Raw genomic sequence first — 18,679 nt, 5'->3', positions numbered from 1 at the left:
GTGATAAAAAAAAATCAAGGTAGTGAATTTGGATAATGGTCAGGGTCTTGCCATTCCAAGGCTGTGTATGTGTGCATGCCTCTCTTTGTCCCCACTCCAAGGCTGGGTGGTGGAGACAAGGAAGGTCGCAGTGTGATGAATGTATCTCAACTCACACACAGAACCCCGCTAAACACTTCTTTTTTCCTGTTACCCAGGGACCCTGGCCAAGGAAAAACCACCGTAAAGACCCTGAATAAAGAGAGAGCCATTGAGACCAAATGGGACCAATTTGTGTCTCTGCAAAAGGTCTTCTTTGTCTTTTCTTTTATCTCTCTATGCCTATCCACCTCTTGAGTTTAATTCTGGGGTTATGTCCTTAAAAGGGTTGTCATTTAGTCATATTACCTGCTTCAGAGGAGGCAAATCAAGCCGTACAACACACACACACAAACACACCCATACATAGACATTGGTCGCACACTCACACACGCACACAGCCAGACACATACACACTCCCAGCCAGACACATACACACTCCCAGCCAGACACATACACACTCCTTGGGGATGCTTGTCTGTGTGTGTCTGTGGCAGTAGAGGACATTAGGAGAGCTGAGCACTGTTGCAGCTGAAGTCTTGTGCTCCTCTCCTCTCCTGCTCTCTCACACACACACACACACACACACACACACACACACACACACACACACACACACACACACACACACACACACACACACACTGATAGACAGGCTGGAGAGAGGGAAGGGCACAGGGGAAAGAGAAAAAGAGATGGAGAGAGGAAAGGGAGATACGTGACTGTCTCCTCTGCAAATCCTCGTACTGTCTGTCCTCCTCAGCCAAGGAGAGATGTGTGTGTGTGTCTGCATGCCTGTCTGTCTGTGTGTGTACGTGAGTCTCTGTGTGCCTGTGCATATGCAAGGCTCTAGGTGCGCTTTTATGAAAATCTATGCGTGGAAATCCCCTCTGACATCTCCTCCTCACCTCATCCCCCAGCCACGTAGAACAGGCTCCAGGCCCTCCCGCTCCTCCTCTGGTCGTCTGTACCTGTTGAAGGGGTCCTCCCTGAGCGTAGCCTCCTCCTCAGCTCTCACCACCCCTACCCTTCTGGGCAGCCTGTCCTCCCTGGGCCCTGGGATAGAAGACACTGGAGCTACATTAACTGGAGCTATAGTGACTGCCACTGGAACCAGCCAGGATAGTGCGGAGCAACCAGGAGCAGGAGGGGACTCCGAGACAGAGCTGCCCATGTCAGAGTGTAAGTAAATAGAGTCTTGTATGAAATATTCAGAGGGTTCTCTGTGGTAAAAATGGGTGCAATATGGTGAAACCTGAGGGGTAGTGTGTGTGACGGTTGTGTCTGTGTGCAGGGTTCAATGGGGTAGTTTTGTGTAGGAAACACCTCTCTCCTCATCTTTCTCTGTGTGTTATATTCTGGCTCCTCTTTGGAGCTGTGTGTGTGTGTGTGTGTGTAGAGGAGGTGATGTGTGTGCCGGGGCCCGCTCATTACTCTATGTCATCTGGTTCTGCGTTTTTGGAGCCAGAATGAGCCCTATCTGTTTCCCATCAGCCCTGTCACTCTGCAGGAACATCTGCGGCGTGCGCACGGAACCCAAAAGACCCACACACACACGCATCTACGCACAGAACCCAAACACCCGGATCCCGTTGTCATAGGAACAGCTCTTCCTTCTGATGTGATCGTGATATGACACACACCCTGGGCTCAAAGTGAAATGTTTGTTTTGAAGGGATGTTTTCCTCATACAACACGTCACTTCTGACTCTTACACTGCATCAGATATGGCAGCCAAATCCCTCTATTGGGCACATTGGGCTCTTGTTAAATGTAGTGCGCTATGTATGGAATAGAGCGCCATTTCAGATGCAGTATAGGAGTCAGAAGTGAGAGAGAGAAAGCCTCCAGATTTGTCTGTGTTGCGCATGCCAGGGGGGAAAGGCCCACTCGCTCTCAGAGCTTTGCGTTGGTTCCTTTGGGTTGATTTCATCCCATGCTGTTCCAGTAATGAAGCCCAACACAACACTGCTGCTTTCTACCCTGGTCACTGTTGTCGGGTCACTAAAGGGCCCGCTAGCTGGACGGCTAGCTAAAGCCTCCCTCACTACTCTCCGGCTCTGGCTTCCCAGAGTGCTTTGCATCAAAGCTGGAGGATAATTAGTCAACTGATCTATCCGAGAGCGATCAGAGCCTTCATTATGCTATCACATTCTGACGAAAGACTAGTTTTGTTTGCCCGAGTCATCGTCAGTTCGTTGTCGTATTCCCTCCCCCCATAGGTTAAAGCAATTAACTGCTCTTCTCCATGATCCAGAGTTATGCCTCAAATCCAGAAATTGGGCACCAGAGATATTCAGCTGAGCTCACACACTCCGCCCGCCCCAAGGCACATTTATGCCTGAAAAACTAAAGAATAAAAGGATGCGTCCTAAATAGCACCCTCTTCCCTATGCAGTGCACTACTTGTAAACAGGGCTCATATGGCTCTGGTCAAAAGTAGTGCACAATATAGGAGATAGTGTGTTATTTGGGATGCAAAAATTAGGGTGAAGGGAGGGACTTTCTTTTCTTTCATTTTTAAAACTCTGATGAAAAAGGAATCAACATTTGGGCACTCATTATTTGAATATTTTCATAAAAGATAATACATTCATATTATGAGCTAATTATAAAATTATATTAAATTATTGGCTATAATAATTTTTTATGGTGGGGTTTTCCTATGAGGTATCTAGCACATTAATCACCACGTGATTAATTTTGTCTCACATAATAGAAGTTGCATAATTCTTGTTGGTGTATTTTGATTAATGTGTTCCATTCTATTCGAGTGCTTTATGAAGATTTAGTGCAATGTCATTTTATGTGTGCCACTTGTGATGTATTCCACCATAGTGTGTTTCAAAGAGATCTTGTTCTGTAGCCGACCGGCTGTTCGTCTGAACTGACTTTTAAATTCATTACTGTATCTGAACAGCAGAGGGAGCTAGGGGATCATTTTTGTCTCATAAAACTCTACTCTCATTACATTTACATTTTAGTCATTTAGTAGACACTTATCCAGAGCGACTTACAGTAGTGAGTGCATACATTTTAATACTGGTCCCCTGTGGGAATTGAACCCACAACCTGGCATTGCAAGTGCCATCCTCTACCAAGTCCTTCTGGCAATTACTCTGAGCTGAGGGACACTGGATGAAAACTTGATTTTCTCATTAAATAGCCTACTATTCTCCTTTTATGATTTTGTTTCTTTTAAAATAGTGAATCATTTCTTCGTTGAATCGTCTCTAAAAAATAAAGATAACCTTTTAGCAGTGAGACGTGAGTCCTACAGGCTACAGAGGGACCAACGAAAAGTTGTCATTATAATGTTGTTAATATTTACTGCCTCTCCGCCCAGACCTTCAGAAGCTGCTGGATGCAGTCCACCAGAGTGTCACCAAAGACTTCAGTGGTCCAGAGCAGATTCATGGCGACGGCACTTTGGCTGTCGGATACCGGTAACACCCCCTAGGCTTGGCCACATTCCACTCCCCTTTATGATCACTACTCTTCTACATTTGCTCTTTCCGCTTTCATCCCTTACTCTCCTGCTGCTCTCTTTTCCTTTACTCGGCAATAGATTAAAGGGGTACCAAGACAAGTTATCTCTGGAATTAACAAATTCATAAATGGCTACGTATGTAGAGGCTGTTGGAATTGAGCTAGTGGATGATTACATAATGTTGACTGACTAAAGGCATTATTATGTCATGCCGACCCAAGGGTGACCAGGTTAGCAATTAAACATTTGCATTTCCACGCAGACTTCAACCCCATGTTAACTCCAGACCCCAGGGTGAGAGGGTGATCTAATATGTAAACGCCCTAACTAACTATACGCCCTAACTAAAAACGAACGGATTTGTTCCCTCACACAACAGGCCACCTACCCAACCCACCCCTCAGAGAGGGGACAACACAGCACGCCCCAAGACCAAAGACACACCAAGACCCAAAAGGTTGGCTTGCTACACCTAAACTCAAATTACTACTACTTTTCTACCAGCTGCAGAATAAAAATTAATTCTGCCCTGTCTGTTTTAAATGTTAAGTTTGTTTTGGGAACATTTCCGTGTTGAAAGTTGAGGCGCTTTGCGCCAGAAGAAGTCAAGTAGGTCAGGTTTGCGAGTAAGAGCTATTTTGCAGACAGAAAATGTTGCCTACACTATTTAACTATACTGCATTACATTGAGTATCATATTGCACTGAGTGTAACTGTGTTGTATTGGGAAAAAAGCCTTGTCTCTGACTCTGTGTGTAGTTGTCCTCCTAAGCCATTGTCTGTCTAGCTCTAGTCACAACTCAATCTATCAATCATGGTATTGTATAAAACAAATACATATAAGTATATAAAGTTGCCCTGCTAAGCCTGCATTGTGTGTAATTTCAGTGCATTCAGAAAGTATTGAGACCCCTTGACTTTTTCTACATTTTGTTACGTTACAGCCTTATTCTAAAATGGAAGAAATGTATTTTTTCCCTCATCAATCTACACACAATACCCCATAATGACAAACCAAAAACATTTAAAAAAAATTTATTTATTGTTCACAGAAATACCTTATTTACATAAGTATTCAGACCCTTTGCTATAAGACTCGAAATTGAGCTCAGGTGCATTCTGTTCCCATTGATCATCCTTGAGATGTTTCTACAACTTGATTGGAGTCCACCTGTGGTAAATTCAATTGATTGGACATGATTTGGAAAGGCACACACCTGTCTATATAAGGTCCCACAGTTGACTGCATGTCAGAGCAAAATCTAAGCCATGAGGTCGAAGGAATTGTGTGTAGAGCTCAGACACAGGATTGTGTCGAGGCACAGATCTGGGGAAGGGTACCAAAAAATGTCTGCAGCATTGAAGGTCCCCAAGAACACAGTGGCCTCCATCATTCTTAAATGGAAGAAGTGTGGTACCACCAAGACTCTGCCTACAGCTGGCCGCCTGGCAAACTGAGCAATCGGGGGAGAAAGGCCTTGGTCAGGGAGGTGACCAAGAACCCGATGATCACTGACAGAGCTCCATTGTTGCTCTCTGGAGATGGGAGAACCTTCCAGGAGGACAACCACCTCTGCAGCACTCCACCAATCAGGCCTTTATGGTAGAGTGGCCAGATGGAAGCCACTCCTCAGTAAAAGGCACATGACAGCCCACTTGGAGCTTGCCAAAAGGCACCTAAAGGACTCTCAGACCATGAGAAACAAGATTCTCTGGTCTGATGAAACCAAGATTGAACTCTTTGGCCTGAATGCCAAGCACCACATCTGGAGGAAACCTGGCATCATACCTACGGTGAAGCATGATGGTGGCAGCATAATGCTATGGGGATGTTTTTCAGCGGTAGGGATTGGGAGACTAGTCAGGATCAAGGAAAAGATGAACGGAGAAAAGTACAGAGAGATCGTTAATGAAAACCTGCTCCAGAGCACTCTGGACCTCAGTCTGGGGCAAGGGTTCACCTTCTAACAGGACAATGACCCTAAGCACATAGCCAAGACAACACAGGAGTGGCTTCGGGACAAGTCTCTGAATATCCTTGAATGGCCCAGCCAGAGCCCGGACTTGAACCCAATTGAACATCTCTGGAGAGACCTGAAAATAGCTGTGCAGCGACGCTCCCCATCCAACCTGAGAGAGCTTGAGAGAATCTGCAGACAATAATGGGAGAAACTCCCTAAATACAGGCGTGCCAAGCTTGTAGCTTCATACCCAAGGTGCTTCAACAAAGTACTGAGTAAAGGGTCTGAATACTTATGTAAATGTAATATTTCAGTTTTTTTTTTAATACATTTGCAAAAATGTACAAAAATAAAAACCAGTTTTTGCTTTGTCCTTATGCGGTATTAGGTGTAGTATGATGACAAAATAAAACTATTTGATCCATTTTAGAATAAAGCTAAATAAAGTCAATAAAGTGCATTCGTGCATTTGGATACAGTGCATTCGGAAAGTCAATGAATACTTTCCGAATGCACTGTAAATGTGATGTTTTGTATTGCAAAGTCATTCTGTCTCTCTCTCTCTCTCTCTCAATTCTATTTCAGTTTAAGGGCTTTATTGGCATGGGAAACATATGTTTACATTGCCAAAGCAAGTGAAATAGATAATTAACAAAAGTGAAATGAATAATAAAAACTGAACAGTAAACATTACACTTACAAAAGTTCCAAAATAGTAAAGACATTTCAAATGTCATATGTCTATATACAAGTACAAAAGGGAAAATAAATCAACATAAATTTAGGTTGTATTTACAATGGTGTTTGTTCTTCACTGGTTGCCCTTTTCTTGTGGCAACAGGTCACAAATCTTGCTGCTGTGATTGCACATATTTCACCCAATAGATATGGGAGTTTATCAAAATTGGATTTGTTTTCGAATTCTTTGTGGATCTGTGTAATCTGAGGGAAATATGTGTCTCTAATATGGTCATATATTTGGCAGGAGGTTAGGAAGTGCAGCTCAGTTTCCACCTCATTTTGTGGGCAGTGTGCACATAGCCTGTCTTCTCTTGATAGCCAGGTCTGCCTTCGGGGGCCTTTCTCAATAGCAAGGCTATTCTCACTGAGTCTGTACATTGTCAAAGATTTCCTTAATTTTTGGTCAGTAACAGTGGTCAGGTATTCTGCCACTGTGTACTCTCTGTTTAGAGCCAAATAGCATTCTAGTTTGCTCAGATTTTTGGTAAATTCTTTCCATGTTTCAAGTAATTATCTTTCTTTTTTTCTCTCTCTCTCTCTCTCTCTCTCTCTCTCTCTCTCTCTCTCTCTGTGTGTATAGTTGTCCTGCCAATCCTCTGTCAGCCACCAGTGAGTTGATCAGCAGTAAGAGGTCCATGCTGTGGGATATGAGGACAGCCTATGAGGAGAGAGCAGAGGAGCTGGCCCAGAGCTTCAGTGACATTCTGGACCACAATGCCAGGTGACTGTCCCCTCTCTGACCATCTAGTTCTGGTCACAACAACTCACCTCCACCAATGTTTTCATTAGTTTAACTAGGAAAGTCAGTTAAGAACAAATTCTTATTTACAATGACAGCCTACTACGGCCAATTCTGCACCGTCCTATGGGACTCCCAATCACAGCCGGATGTGATACAGCCTGGATTCAAACCAGGGACTGTAGTGACACCTCTTGCACTGAGATGCCACGCCTTAGACCGCTGCACGACTCGGGAGCCCCAATCTGACTTTTGTCCTTTTTCCTCAGAGAGAGAGGCCTGCCTGTGTTGTCTTCTAAAGTCATGTTTGTTCCATTACCAATTCATCTCTAGTGCTGGTCAGTTTTTAGTCTCAAAAGCATTGACCACAACATGATTTGAACACGCAACCTTGCGAACTGAAGTCAGACGCACTACTGTTGCGCCACAAAGTCTGGTGGTGTACTAACTGAGCTATCAGGCCTCTGGAAGTGCTGAACCTCACATGGTGTTCAGTTTCTCATTCCCAGCAGAAAGATATCAAACAGTCTCATACTGTCTACTTACTTAGGACCTTGTGGCGCAAGAGTAATGCGTTGGACTCCAGATCAGAAGGTTGCGCATTCAAATGTTTTTAAGCATGAATGAAAACTGGACCTGCTCTGACCAGCACTGGTCCCATGTGCCTCAGTTGGTAGAGCACGGCACTTGCAATGCCAGGATTGTGGGTTTGATTTCCACGGGGGACCAGTACAAACAAATACTAAAATGTATGTTGTCATCTACTGTAAGTTGCTGTGGATAAGAGCATCTGCTAAGTATGTCAAATGAGGTGGTCTCTGAACAACCACACCACAAGGTCATAGTTAACTAACCAGGCAGTATGAGACTGTTTCATTGAATTTGCACACATCTTTCTCTGGGGAAAGAAGCAGACAACCTAGTTATGAGAAGTGTACTATAAATCAAATGTTATTGGTCACAGAATCATGGTTAGCAGATGTTATTGCGAGTGTAGTGTAGTGAAATGCTTGTGCTTCTAGTTCTGACAGTGCAGTAATATTTAACAATTCCACAACAGATACCAAATACACACAAATCTAAGTAAAGGAATAAGAAAATATATGGATGAGCAATGACAGAGTGGCATAGGCTAAGATGCAATAGATATAGAATACAGTATATACATATGATATGTAAACATTACTAAAGTGCAGTCGCAAAAACCATCAATCGCTATGATGAAACTGGCTCTCATGAGGACCGCCACAGGAAAGGAAGACCCAGAGTTACCTCTGCTGCAGAGGATAAGTTCATTTTACCAGCCTCAGAAATTGCAGCCCAAATAAATGCTTCACAGAGATGCTTCACAAGTAACAGACACATCTCAACATCAACTGTTCAGAGGAGACTGCGTGAATCAGGCCTTCATGGTCAAATTGCTGCAAAGAAACCACTACTAAAGGACACCAATAAGAAGAAGAGACTTGCTTGGGCCAAGAAACAGGAGCAATGGACATTAGACCGGTGAAAATCTGTCCTTTGGTCTGATGAGTCCAAATTTGAGATTTTTGGTTCCAACGCCATGTCTTTGTGAGACGCAGAGTAGGTGAACGGATGATCTCCGTATGTGTGGTTCCCACCGTGAAGCATGGAGGAGGGGTTGTTATGGTGTGGGGGTGCTTTGCTGGTGACACTGTCTGTGATTTATTTATAATTCAAGGCACACTTAACAAGCATGGCTACCACAGCATTCTGCAGCGATACGCCATCCCATCTGGTTTGCGTTTAGTGGGACTATCATTTGTTTTTCAACAGGACAATGACCCTACCCAGCTCCAGGCTGTGTAAGGGTTATTTGACCAAGAAGGAGTGATGGAGTGCTGCATCAGATCACCTGGCCTTCACAATCACCCGACCTCAGCCCAATTGAGATTATTTGGGATGAGTTGGTGAAGGAAAATCAGGAAAAAGGAAAATCAGCCAACAAGTGCTCAGCATATGGGAACTCCTTCAAGACTGTTGGAAAAGCATTCCAGGTGAAGCTGTTTGAGAGAATGCCAAGAGTGTGCAAAGCTGTCATCAAGGCAAAGGGTGGCTACTTTGAAGAATCTCAAATATAAAATATATTTTGATTTGTTTAACACTTTTTTGGTTACTACATGATTCTATATGTGTTATTTCATAGTTTTGATATCTTCACTATTTTACAATGTAGAAAATAGTAAAAAGAAAGAAAAAACAAACTTTTGACTGGTACTGTATATATATATTTACCAAAACTATATATGGGGGATTGGAAGTGATGCAGACAATTGGAAGCTACAATCTATCTGCAATATTAAAGCTGATCTACTCCCTAAAAAAAGTTGACAACATTTCAATGTTAGTTTGTCCCAGGTCAGGACCTTTTACTTGAAGCACTGTGTCACTTTTCTTTGTACATTAACTCGCAGCTGACTTTTGAGTACTTTATTGCAGTGCTACTCAATATAGATTTGTTTTCACATAGGGCTCTCAAGTGGTGCAGTGGTCTAAGGCACTGCATCTCACTACAGACTCTGGTTTGATTCCAGGCTGTATCACAAACGGCCATGATTGGGAGCCCCATAGGGCGGCGCACAATTGGCCCAGTGTCGTTAGGGTTTGGCCGGGGTAGGCCATCATTGTAAATAAGAATTTGTTCTTAACTGACTTGCCTAGTTAAAGGTTAAAATTAAATAAATGAAGACTTCTCATCCAGTTTGCGCTGTGTAATAGGTGAACACAAAATATCAGTAATTGATAAAGTCAATCAAAAATCTATCTGGTTTATTACAATTTGCAACAGGGAGACCGCAGAGAAAATGTCTAGCTAGCCTTCTCTGGGCAGGCCCTTATCCTAAACATTCAGCTTCAACTCTAGTGACCATCAACCCACACCTTGAGTGTCCCAAAAATAACACTGGAAATTATATTTTTTACAGAAACTCCAGGTACTATATGTTGATCATTCTAAACTAAATAGAAACGTTACTCATTTTACATTTCCCCATTGCACCCTGTTATCTAATTATATGGTTAATGTCAGAGGATTAAGTATCTCTCCTGTATGCATCTTACTACAGTATATCCCCTCCCTTTCTTTGCTCTCACTGTGCCCACCCCGTCTCTCTTTCCCCCTCTCTGCTCTCTTCCTTTTCTCTCTGTACAGGAAGAGGCTGGAGAGTGGCATCCAGAGATTCCAGGCCCTGTGTCATGTGACCCACTCTCACCTCATCCCTCGTCATGTGACTCCACGGGTCACCGGCATGAAACCCCCGGAGACAGAGTGCAGCAACAACAACATGTGGTATGATATCTGCAATACACATGGATTGGAATGTTGGAATGTGTGTTTGTTCCCTCTGTTTTCACACACAAAACTTCTGACCCCGACGTGATTTGAACACGCAACCTTCTGATCTGGAGTCAGACGCGCTACCGTTGCGCCACGAAGTCCTGTGACTAACTAGTGTGTCTGATGCCATTTTATAGAATGCACTTCCCTATCTTTCCCCTAGGAAGTCAAATAGAGGCCAGGGACAACACCAGAGCTTTTGTTAGCCACACCACCCAGGCCCACCCATGCCTACGCCCCTAGGACAGCACCATTGCACTGCTTTGAGACAAGCATGGGGACTAGGGTGACCACATGTACCAGATTGTGTGGGACAGTCCTGCATTTTGGCCCTTTGTCCCACACCCAAACAATCATGTACTGCATTTTATCAACAAATTTAAACACCACAAATTTTGGGGAAAAAGGTAGATTTGTCCCATATTTCAGTCAGACATTCCGACCTCTCTCTTGTCTCTTGCAGTCACGCTTATGAAAATATATACATCATAAGGATGTGGTAGCCTAGCATGCTGACCAGACCGGGCACGCGTGTGCGTCTGCGTGCGCGATAGGGCATGCAATGTTGATTTGTACATCACCACAAGACAGGCAGATTGAAATATCAAACTAAACCCTGAACTCTTTGTCCTGGGATATAAACATTGGGTTGTTATTTTACCTGAAATGCACAAGGTCGTTTTTTCTGGATCTTTGTAGAATATTTACCCATTTTGAGTCACACAAAACCGTGCGTTCACTACTCCAGTAATTAATCCACAGATAAAAGGGGAATTCTAGTTAGTTTCTAGTCATCTATCCTCCTTCAGTAGTCTTCTTCTTCTTCTTCTGTGGACATTATATGTTGGTTGGAGTGTGGACCTCAGTTCACCTTTCAATCACCCACGTGGGTATATGCACCTAAAAACCAATGAGGAGACGGGAGAGGCAGGACTTGCAGAGTGTCAAACATAGAACCAAGTTCTATATTAGCGCAGAGCTACGTAGATGCTCGTGAGCAGTTTAGATTAAATGATTGAATAACATGTATGTATACATTTATTTTGGAACGCTTGCGCACGCAACCCGAGCGGTGTGGTCAGCATACTGGTAAAGCCCACTTCTCCAATCATTGTTGAGATCTGATATTCTGCGCAGCACAAGACAAAAGTAATGTCGTCTTCAACCAATCATATTTCTCAAACCCTTTCGGGCAAAAATCCAGCTGAATTTGGAGGACAGTTGGGCATTATTACTTACAAAAATAGTGCTTCTGGTGAAGAGCTATAAATATAAGTAAATAGCCGTATTAGACTGAAAGATATAAGGTAATTTTGTCAAACTTGTGAGACCCCATGCTCATTAGTTGCTCATTCAACATATTTGCTGCTACTTCACTCAATCCCGTTTTTAAAAGTCTCCCTTCCTAACTGTTTTACATTCCTTGAGACCAACCAGAAATGTTTCTTTGGCCAAATATTTTCAGAATTTGTGGTCTCTTGTTTCTGCATGACCAAATTTTGCGCAGGCAAAAGAGTAGGCAAGGTGCACTTCAATTACTTATTCGCGCTGCCGGAACGTCGCTCTGCCACTTTTCACAATGGCGTTTGTTTAGATCAAAGATGAATCAATGTCTTGGAAGATCACGGAATGATTCATTAGTGTTCTACATCAGTGGTTCCCAAACTGTGCGAGGGGTCGTTCCGGCTTTCAACTTACTCTTGAAAGTTGTTATAATAGAATGCACAAGCTGATATTTCGAAATTGGGTACTGCATCAGTTTCCCGCGTCATGTCAGACATTGCATACCTTAGAGAGCTATTTATAACTTGTTAAAAATCTCCAGATCAAGCCCATGCCAGCTAACGTGTTTTAGCTATGCTTTTTAGCCCACAGATTTGATTGTAATGTTTGAGTCACTCAAATATCACATGGGGGGAGATGTTCCCCAATGCTGGAAGGGAGTCCTGAGTGAAAAAGTTTGGGAAAACCTGTTCTACATAACATAACCAATAGCATAGTATAACGTTACTGTTACACCAAAAACACCATGTAATTTATTATGAGATTTTAGGACTGTTAGCTGAATAGTAAAACAAAAATGATAATGTGGTCAAAACTCAACAGCTAGGCAGAATTTGCATTGATTGAAACAAAATACAGGCAAAAAATAAATAATTGCGCGTTGAAGATATCTATATCGGTCCGCTAATACAGGACTAATAAAGGCCCAGTGCACTACTTTTGTGAACATTTTTAACTAAATCTATTTGAGTGTTTATCAGCATTTAGAACTTGAGTCTGATAATTATCTGTACAAAGCAGTTCATCTGATAATACTTGTGGAATATAAAAATATTTGCTTGACATGTTTTCCAGTTTTTTCAAATACTTTGCAAATGCAATTGATTTCTATGTTAAAACTTTGCTATGAACTGCTTTAAAATGGTCTAGTTCCTTTTTAATAGACACTCTTATCCAGTCAACTTACAGTACATACATTTTTGTACTAAACTCCCATAGGAATCGTACCCACAACCCTAGCATTGCAAGTGCCATGCTCGACCAACTGAGCCACATCATACTTTTGATCATGGAGTGTATGTGGACACCTGCTCGTCGAAAATCTCATTCTAAAATCATGGGCATTAGTATGGAGTTGGTCACCCCTTTGATGCCATAACAGTCTCCACTCTTCTGGGAAAGCTTTGCACTAGATATTGGAACATAGCTGCGGCGACTTGCTTCCATTCAGCCACAAGAGCATTAGTGAGGTCGGACACTGATGTTGGGCGATTAGGCCTGGCTCTCAGTCTGCATTCCAATTCATCCCAAAGGTGTTCGATGGGTTTGAGGTCAGGGCTCTGTGCAGGCCAGTCAAATTCTTCCACACCAATCTCAACAAACCATTTCTGTATGGACCTCGCTTTGTGCTCGGGGTCATTGTCATGCTGAAACAGGAAAGGGCCTTCCTCAAACTGTTGCCACAAAGTTGGAAGCACAGAATCGTCAAGAATATCATTGTATGCTTTAGCATTAAGATTTCCCTTCACTGGAACTAAGGGGCCTAGACAAACAATGAAAAAAAGCCCCAAACCCTTATTCATCCTCCACCAAACTTTACAGTTGGCACTATGCATTCGGGCGGGTATCGTTCTCCTGGCATCCGACAAGCCCAGATTAAAACGTGATTCATCACTCCAGAGAACACGTTTTCACTGCTCCAGAGTCCAATGGCAGCGAGCTTTACACCAATGCCAACGCTTGGCATTGCATACGGTGATCTTAGGCTTGTGTGTGGCTGCTCAGCCATGGAAAGCCATTTCATGAAGCTCCTGACAAGCAGTTATTGTGCTGACAATGCTTCCAGAGGCAGTTTTGAACTCTGTAGTGAGTGCTGCAACCGAGGACAGATGATTTTTACGCGCTACACGCTTCAGCACGCGCCGGTCTCGTTCTGAGCCATTTTCACTTCACATAACACTTACAGTCAGAGGTGTGGACTCGAGTCACAAATATGATAACTTGCAACTCGACTTTGACTTTAACACGAATGACTCGTGACTTGACTTGGACTTGAGCCTTATGAATCGACCTGACTTGATACCCTCCCCAAGCCCAAATATTAAAAATGATGCTATTAAAAAAAGTTTGCTGGGCATCAACTCTTCATTTAACGGATTACAGTTTGAATTGGACAGCAGCCAATCAAATTGTACCAGCTGAGAATATGTTGTGCGTGGCAGCGCAGAGGAACATCGGTGGGTGAATGCAGATGGAGCCCTTGGAAAGATGGGGTTCTCATGGCTACCCATGTATTTCCATGGAAATATAACGTTTATTTGGAAAGTAATACATATATAGATATTTTTAAAACCATTCATGATTTGCGTAAATGTAATATACTAACTATTACTCTTGTTAAAAATATGAAATGGTATTACATTTGGTGAAGAGCACATTATGACTTGTTTAGGACTCGAAACTCAACGTTTAGGACTTGAGACTTGACTTGACACTTGACGGACTTGAGACTTGACTTGGGACTTGAGTGCTAAGACTTGAGACTTACTTGTGACTTGTCAAACAATGACTTGGTCCCACCTCTGCTTACAGTTGACCGGCGCAGCTCTAGAAGGGCAGAAATTTGACGAACTGACTTGTTGGAAAGGTGGCATCTTCTGACGGTGCCACGTTGAATGTCACTGAGCTCTTCAGTACGTGCAATTATACTGCCAATGTTTGTCTATTGAGATTGCGTGTGCTCGATTTTAAATACGTGTCAAGCAACGGGTGTGATTGAAATTGAAGGGGTGTCCACATACTTTTGTCCATGTAGTGTATCATCACAAACCACTTGATGTCTCGATGTACTCAATTATTGAATTGTGTGTTGTTTTTCTTCATGGTGATGGAAAGTCTACACGTACAAAGCTAGATGACCAGCCTATGTACAATACAGTAATGTACATTAAGTGGTTTGTAAGGATGGTAAATTAATACTTCACAAAAAGTGGTTGTTTTCCATGTTATTTGATCAAGAAAAATATTTAATTTGATGTGGAGGTTTTGTGTCTTTGCCCATAACGTTGCACCTTTTGGTGTAAATGTTTGAGGACATGGTTTTGTTCTTTATGGATTCCATTATAATGACAATATAATGGCAACAACTCTTACAATTCCAACTATTGAATCCTGCAAGATACTATTCTTAATTATATAACTACCTTTTTTGCCAAGGCAGAGATGCTGCTAAAAATATTTTTGCCATTTTGTTTTGGGGTGGCCTCAAACTACCATTTAGTTTTGGGGTGGCCTCAAACTACCATTTTGTTTTGGGGTGGCCTCAAACTACCATTTTGTTTCTTTAACTGTGCCTTCTTCAGGGTTTACCCAATCAATTACTGGGAGCTTATATACAGTGTGTGACTCTCTTTATTTTTAGAGTCGATACTGTGCACTCATACATTTGTAAACGTTACTGTGCACTCATACATGGGTAAATGTGTGTGGGTGTGGGTGTACACGTTTTTGCATGTTGGTGTACAATTTGAACATTTGCACAACAGTTTGTAAATTTGTGTGAAATCAATTGTATTCCTCTACAATGTGTCCTACGTCCCATCCGGGCTTATTTATAGATTATTTATACTGTATGTATTTTTCATCCCATCCATCCAGGCTGTCCTCTCTACTGAGAAGTCTCCCTCCAGAGGTGTCTCAGGACAGAGGGGTGAGCCGAGTTCTAGAGAAACTCAGCCGCTTCGCAGATGAGCGGACCCCCAAGGTGCGACCCCATGTCTTCCTGAAGATGTTGGGGGGTCTACAGCCCTGGGAGCTCTGCCTACCTGACCTCTGTGTTGCCATTGAGGTACGAACACATCAAATAATAATGGATTTATAGTGAATTCATCATTATACTTCCTTTAACAAATAAAGCATAATAAAGTGCATTGTTTCTTGGTTGGTCAATTGGTTTAAACATGGTGCTAGTTGTGGGTTTAATTCCTGCTTGGGCCACATACAATATATAACGTTTTAAAAAGGGGAACTAATTGTGTGTGTGTACAAAATATTATTTGAAAACATGTTTCCTGACTGCAATGCCTCTGCCTCAGATAGGGAATATCTCAATTGCATACTCCTCTCATCCGCTCTCCTCATCTCCTTCTCAAAACCCATTGGAGGAAGAGGTCCGATGGGAGGAACCTCTGGCTTTCTCATCAAATGGGTTTTAAAAATGAGACGAGGAGAGAGGACGCAATGAGTTTCAGTGGTGGAAAAACTACCCAATTGTCATACTTGAGTAAAAGTATAGATACCTTTAATAGAAAGTTACTCAAGTAAAAGTGAAGCATTCATCATGTAACGAGTGCTTTTGGGTGTCAGGGAAAATGTATGGAGTAAAAAGTACATTATTTTTGTTAGGAATGTAGTGAAGTAAATAAAGGTTAAATTAAAAATGTTTAAAAAAAAAAAGTAAAAGTACAGGTTGTCAAAAATATAAATAGTAAAGTGAAGATACGACATAAGGAGGAGTATGCAATTGACGTCTTCCCATAGAGAGCTGTCGGTGGCCTCACTGTGTTAATTCAGCAGCCAATTCATCTCCAGTGCTTGTCAGAGCAGGACCAGTCTTCACTCAAGCTCAAAAGCACCCACCCCCATGTGAACACGCAACCTTCTGATCTGGAGTCAGATGCGATACTGTTGTGCCACTCAGTCCTTACTAACAACTGTAGACAGTTGGAGGCAGTTTTCATTCAATAGAATGCACCCCCTTATCTTTCTCTTGGGAAAGAAATGGAAGGGAGGCCTATGTCATGAGAAACTGACCACCTTGTTACAGTGGGAGACAGATCCTGGATAGCTTGAACAGTACCCGACTTGGACTAGGACAATAGCATCTTACCTCACATATACATACTCATGAACTGTTTATAGTACAACCATGACTTAAATTACAGTCATCATTTTGGCCAAGAAACAATCCATAGAGCATTGAACTGTACCATTCTTCAAGTCCTAGACTACCAAACCTTGTGGTGCAATGGCAACGTGTCTAACTTCAGATCAGATGGTTGTGTGTTCAAATCACATTGGGATCGGTTGTTTTGAAGTTGAAGGAAAACTGGACCTGCATTGACCTGAGGACAGAGATGTCTAAACGAACACGGCTTTGGGGGTGGACACGGAACAAATTGTAGTCAGGTATCAGAGGAGGCTGTCCAGGACATGGTTACATCTTAATTTATTAAATGGTCCATGGTTCAAGTCCCTTTTCAGGCCACAAAAGTTTAAGTATAAGTCGCTTTGAATAAAAGTATCTGTTGATTTACCATATTACATTTTGATTGTCTATATAGAGCTTTTTAAAATGTTAAAAATGTTTAACATTTTAAGGCAAGAATTCACCTCATCCACAACAATTATTCAGCACCCACGTGGGTGATGCGCAGCAGCCAGACAGACACATTGTAGGAATCTAGACACTAGACCAGGGTTCCCCACCTGGAGGCCCCGCGTGTGGTTTTATTTGGCCCCCCAATTTTTGTAATATTTTTTTTCTTTGTTGGACATTATTTAAATTGTATTTTTAAACAGAAAATCAGCTCCGGGTGATTTTAATTTGGGAAATCTGTTCCCAAGTATTTCATATACAAATGTAAGCAAGGTTTGAAATTAACATGTTTTAGTCAAATATTATATCTGTTTGGGCTTCTTGCGGTCAATTTGCAGTCTACAAATTATTTGTAATTATGTTCCAGTCCCCCAACCATCTGCTCAAGAAAAAATTGGCCTGCAGCTGAATCTAGTTGATGATCCCTGCACTAGACAGAATGTCCCTCTCCCCCCACCATCCAAACCAACATATTGAGATTAATGTTTAGGTACAGACTGCTACCCCTCCACACACACACTCACGCACGCACACACACACACACACACATACTGGCCATCGATGATGATGATGACGGCCTTCATGGCCCCTAGCCCCAGAACAGAGCAGTTTGGAATAAGTTAATAACAGGAATTCAGAGTGATAAATTAGACCGACTGGTTATAAAGATGCTTACCTCAGGGTTGTGTGTGGGGGGGGGGGGGGGACGACGACGACTTAAGACTTAAGTCTGCAAAAACACTCCAGTGAAGGCTGCGAAAACACTACAGTGAATACTATAGTATTTACAGTATATCATAGTATAAAATAGTATTTTTTTCATGTGGGCATTTTTGGTTCCAGGTAGAACCCTCTGTGGAAAGGCTTCTACATGGAACCCAAAAGGTTCTACCTAGAACCAAAAGAGTGTACTATGCTTTGGAACTGTGCGTGGTAACTCTCTCTTCCCCTCTCGCTCCCTCTCTCCCTCCCTCCCTCTCTCTCCCTCCCTCCCCCCCCTCCCTCCCTCCCTCTCTTCAGATAGCCAGAGAGCATGTTGTCCAGATGTCCAGAGAGGACTATGACTCGTGGCTCCTCTCCAGGGTCACTCTTCCACAGCAGCAGGACCACTAACCCAAACGCATATTTTTACTAATACCAGGAAAATGTGACGACCACAGGGGAATGACCCCCCCCCCCCATAAAAAAATTCACCCGCACGCAAATACGCTCACACATGTAAATACACACCCACAGACACATGCGCGCGCCCACACACACACCACCCGTTCTGCCATTCACCTTCTGTTAAAGGTCCCCAAAGCACACACATCCCTGGGTCGCTCCTCTTTTCAGTTCGCTGCAGCTAGCGACTGGAATGAGCTGCAAAAATCACTCAAACTGGACAGTTTTATCTCTTCATTCAAAGACTCAATCATGGACACTCTTACTG

General features: G+C 42.7%; 1 protein-coding gene and 1 non-coding gene across 2 annotated transcripts in view; one reads left to right on the top strand and one right to left on the bottom strand.

Annotated features, from left to right (window-relative positions):
• Nucleotides 1-18,436, top strand: part of LOC115164123 (coiled-coil domain-containing protein 60-like) — a 54,478-nt gene extending 36,042 nt beyond the window's left edge. The window contains exons 6-13 of the mRNA XM_029716303.1: nt 198-288; nt 999-1,260; nt 3,425-3,524; nt 3,948-4,025; nt 6,851-6,991; nt 10,182-10,319; nt 15,528-15,717; nt 18,268-18,436. Coding sequence (XP_029572163.1) covers nt 198-288; nt 999-1,260; nt 3,425-3,524; nt 3,948-4,025; nt 6,851-6,991; nt 10,182-10,319; nt 15,528-15,717; nt 18,268-18,360 — 1,093 coding nt within the window. The 3' untranslated portion in view covers nt 18,361-18,436. The remainder of the gene's footprint in view (nt 1-197; nt 289-998; nt 1,261-3,424; nt 3,525-3,947; nt 4,026-6,850; nt 6,992-10,181; nt 10,320-15,527; nt 15,718-18,267) is intronic.
• On the bottom strand, nt 10,397-10,468 carry trnaw-cca (transfer RNA tryptophan (anticodon CCA)). Its single transcript has one exon. It is a non-coding gene; the product is annotated as a tRNA-Trp (tRNA).
• Nucleotides 18,437-18,679: the final 243 nt, after the last annotated feature.

This window comes from Salmo trutta, chromosome 27 (genome assembly GCF_901001165.1).
Source record: "Salmo trutta chromosome 27, fSalTru1.1, whole genome shotgun sequence".
NCBI lineage: Eukaryota > Metazoa > Chordata > Actinopteri > Salmoniformes > Salmonidae > Salmo > Salmo trutta.
This window is presented reverse-complemented; position numbering and strand designations above follow the sequence as displayed.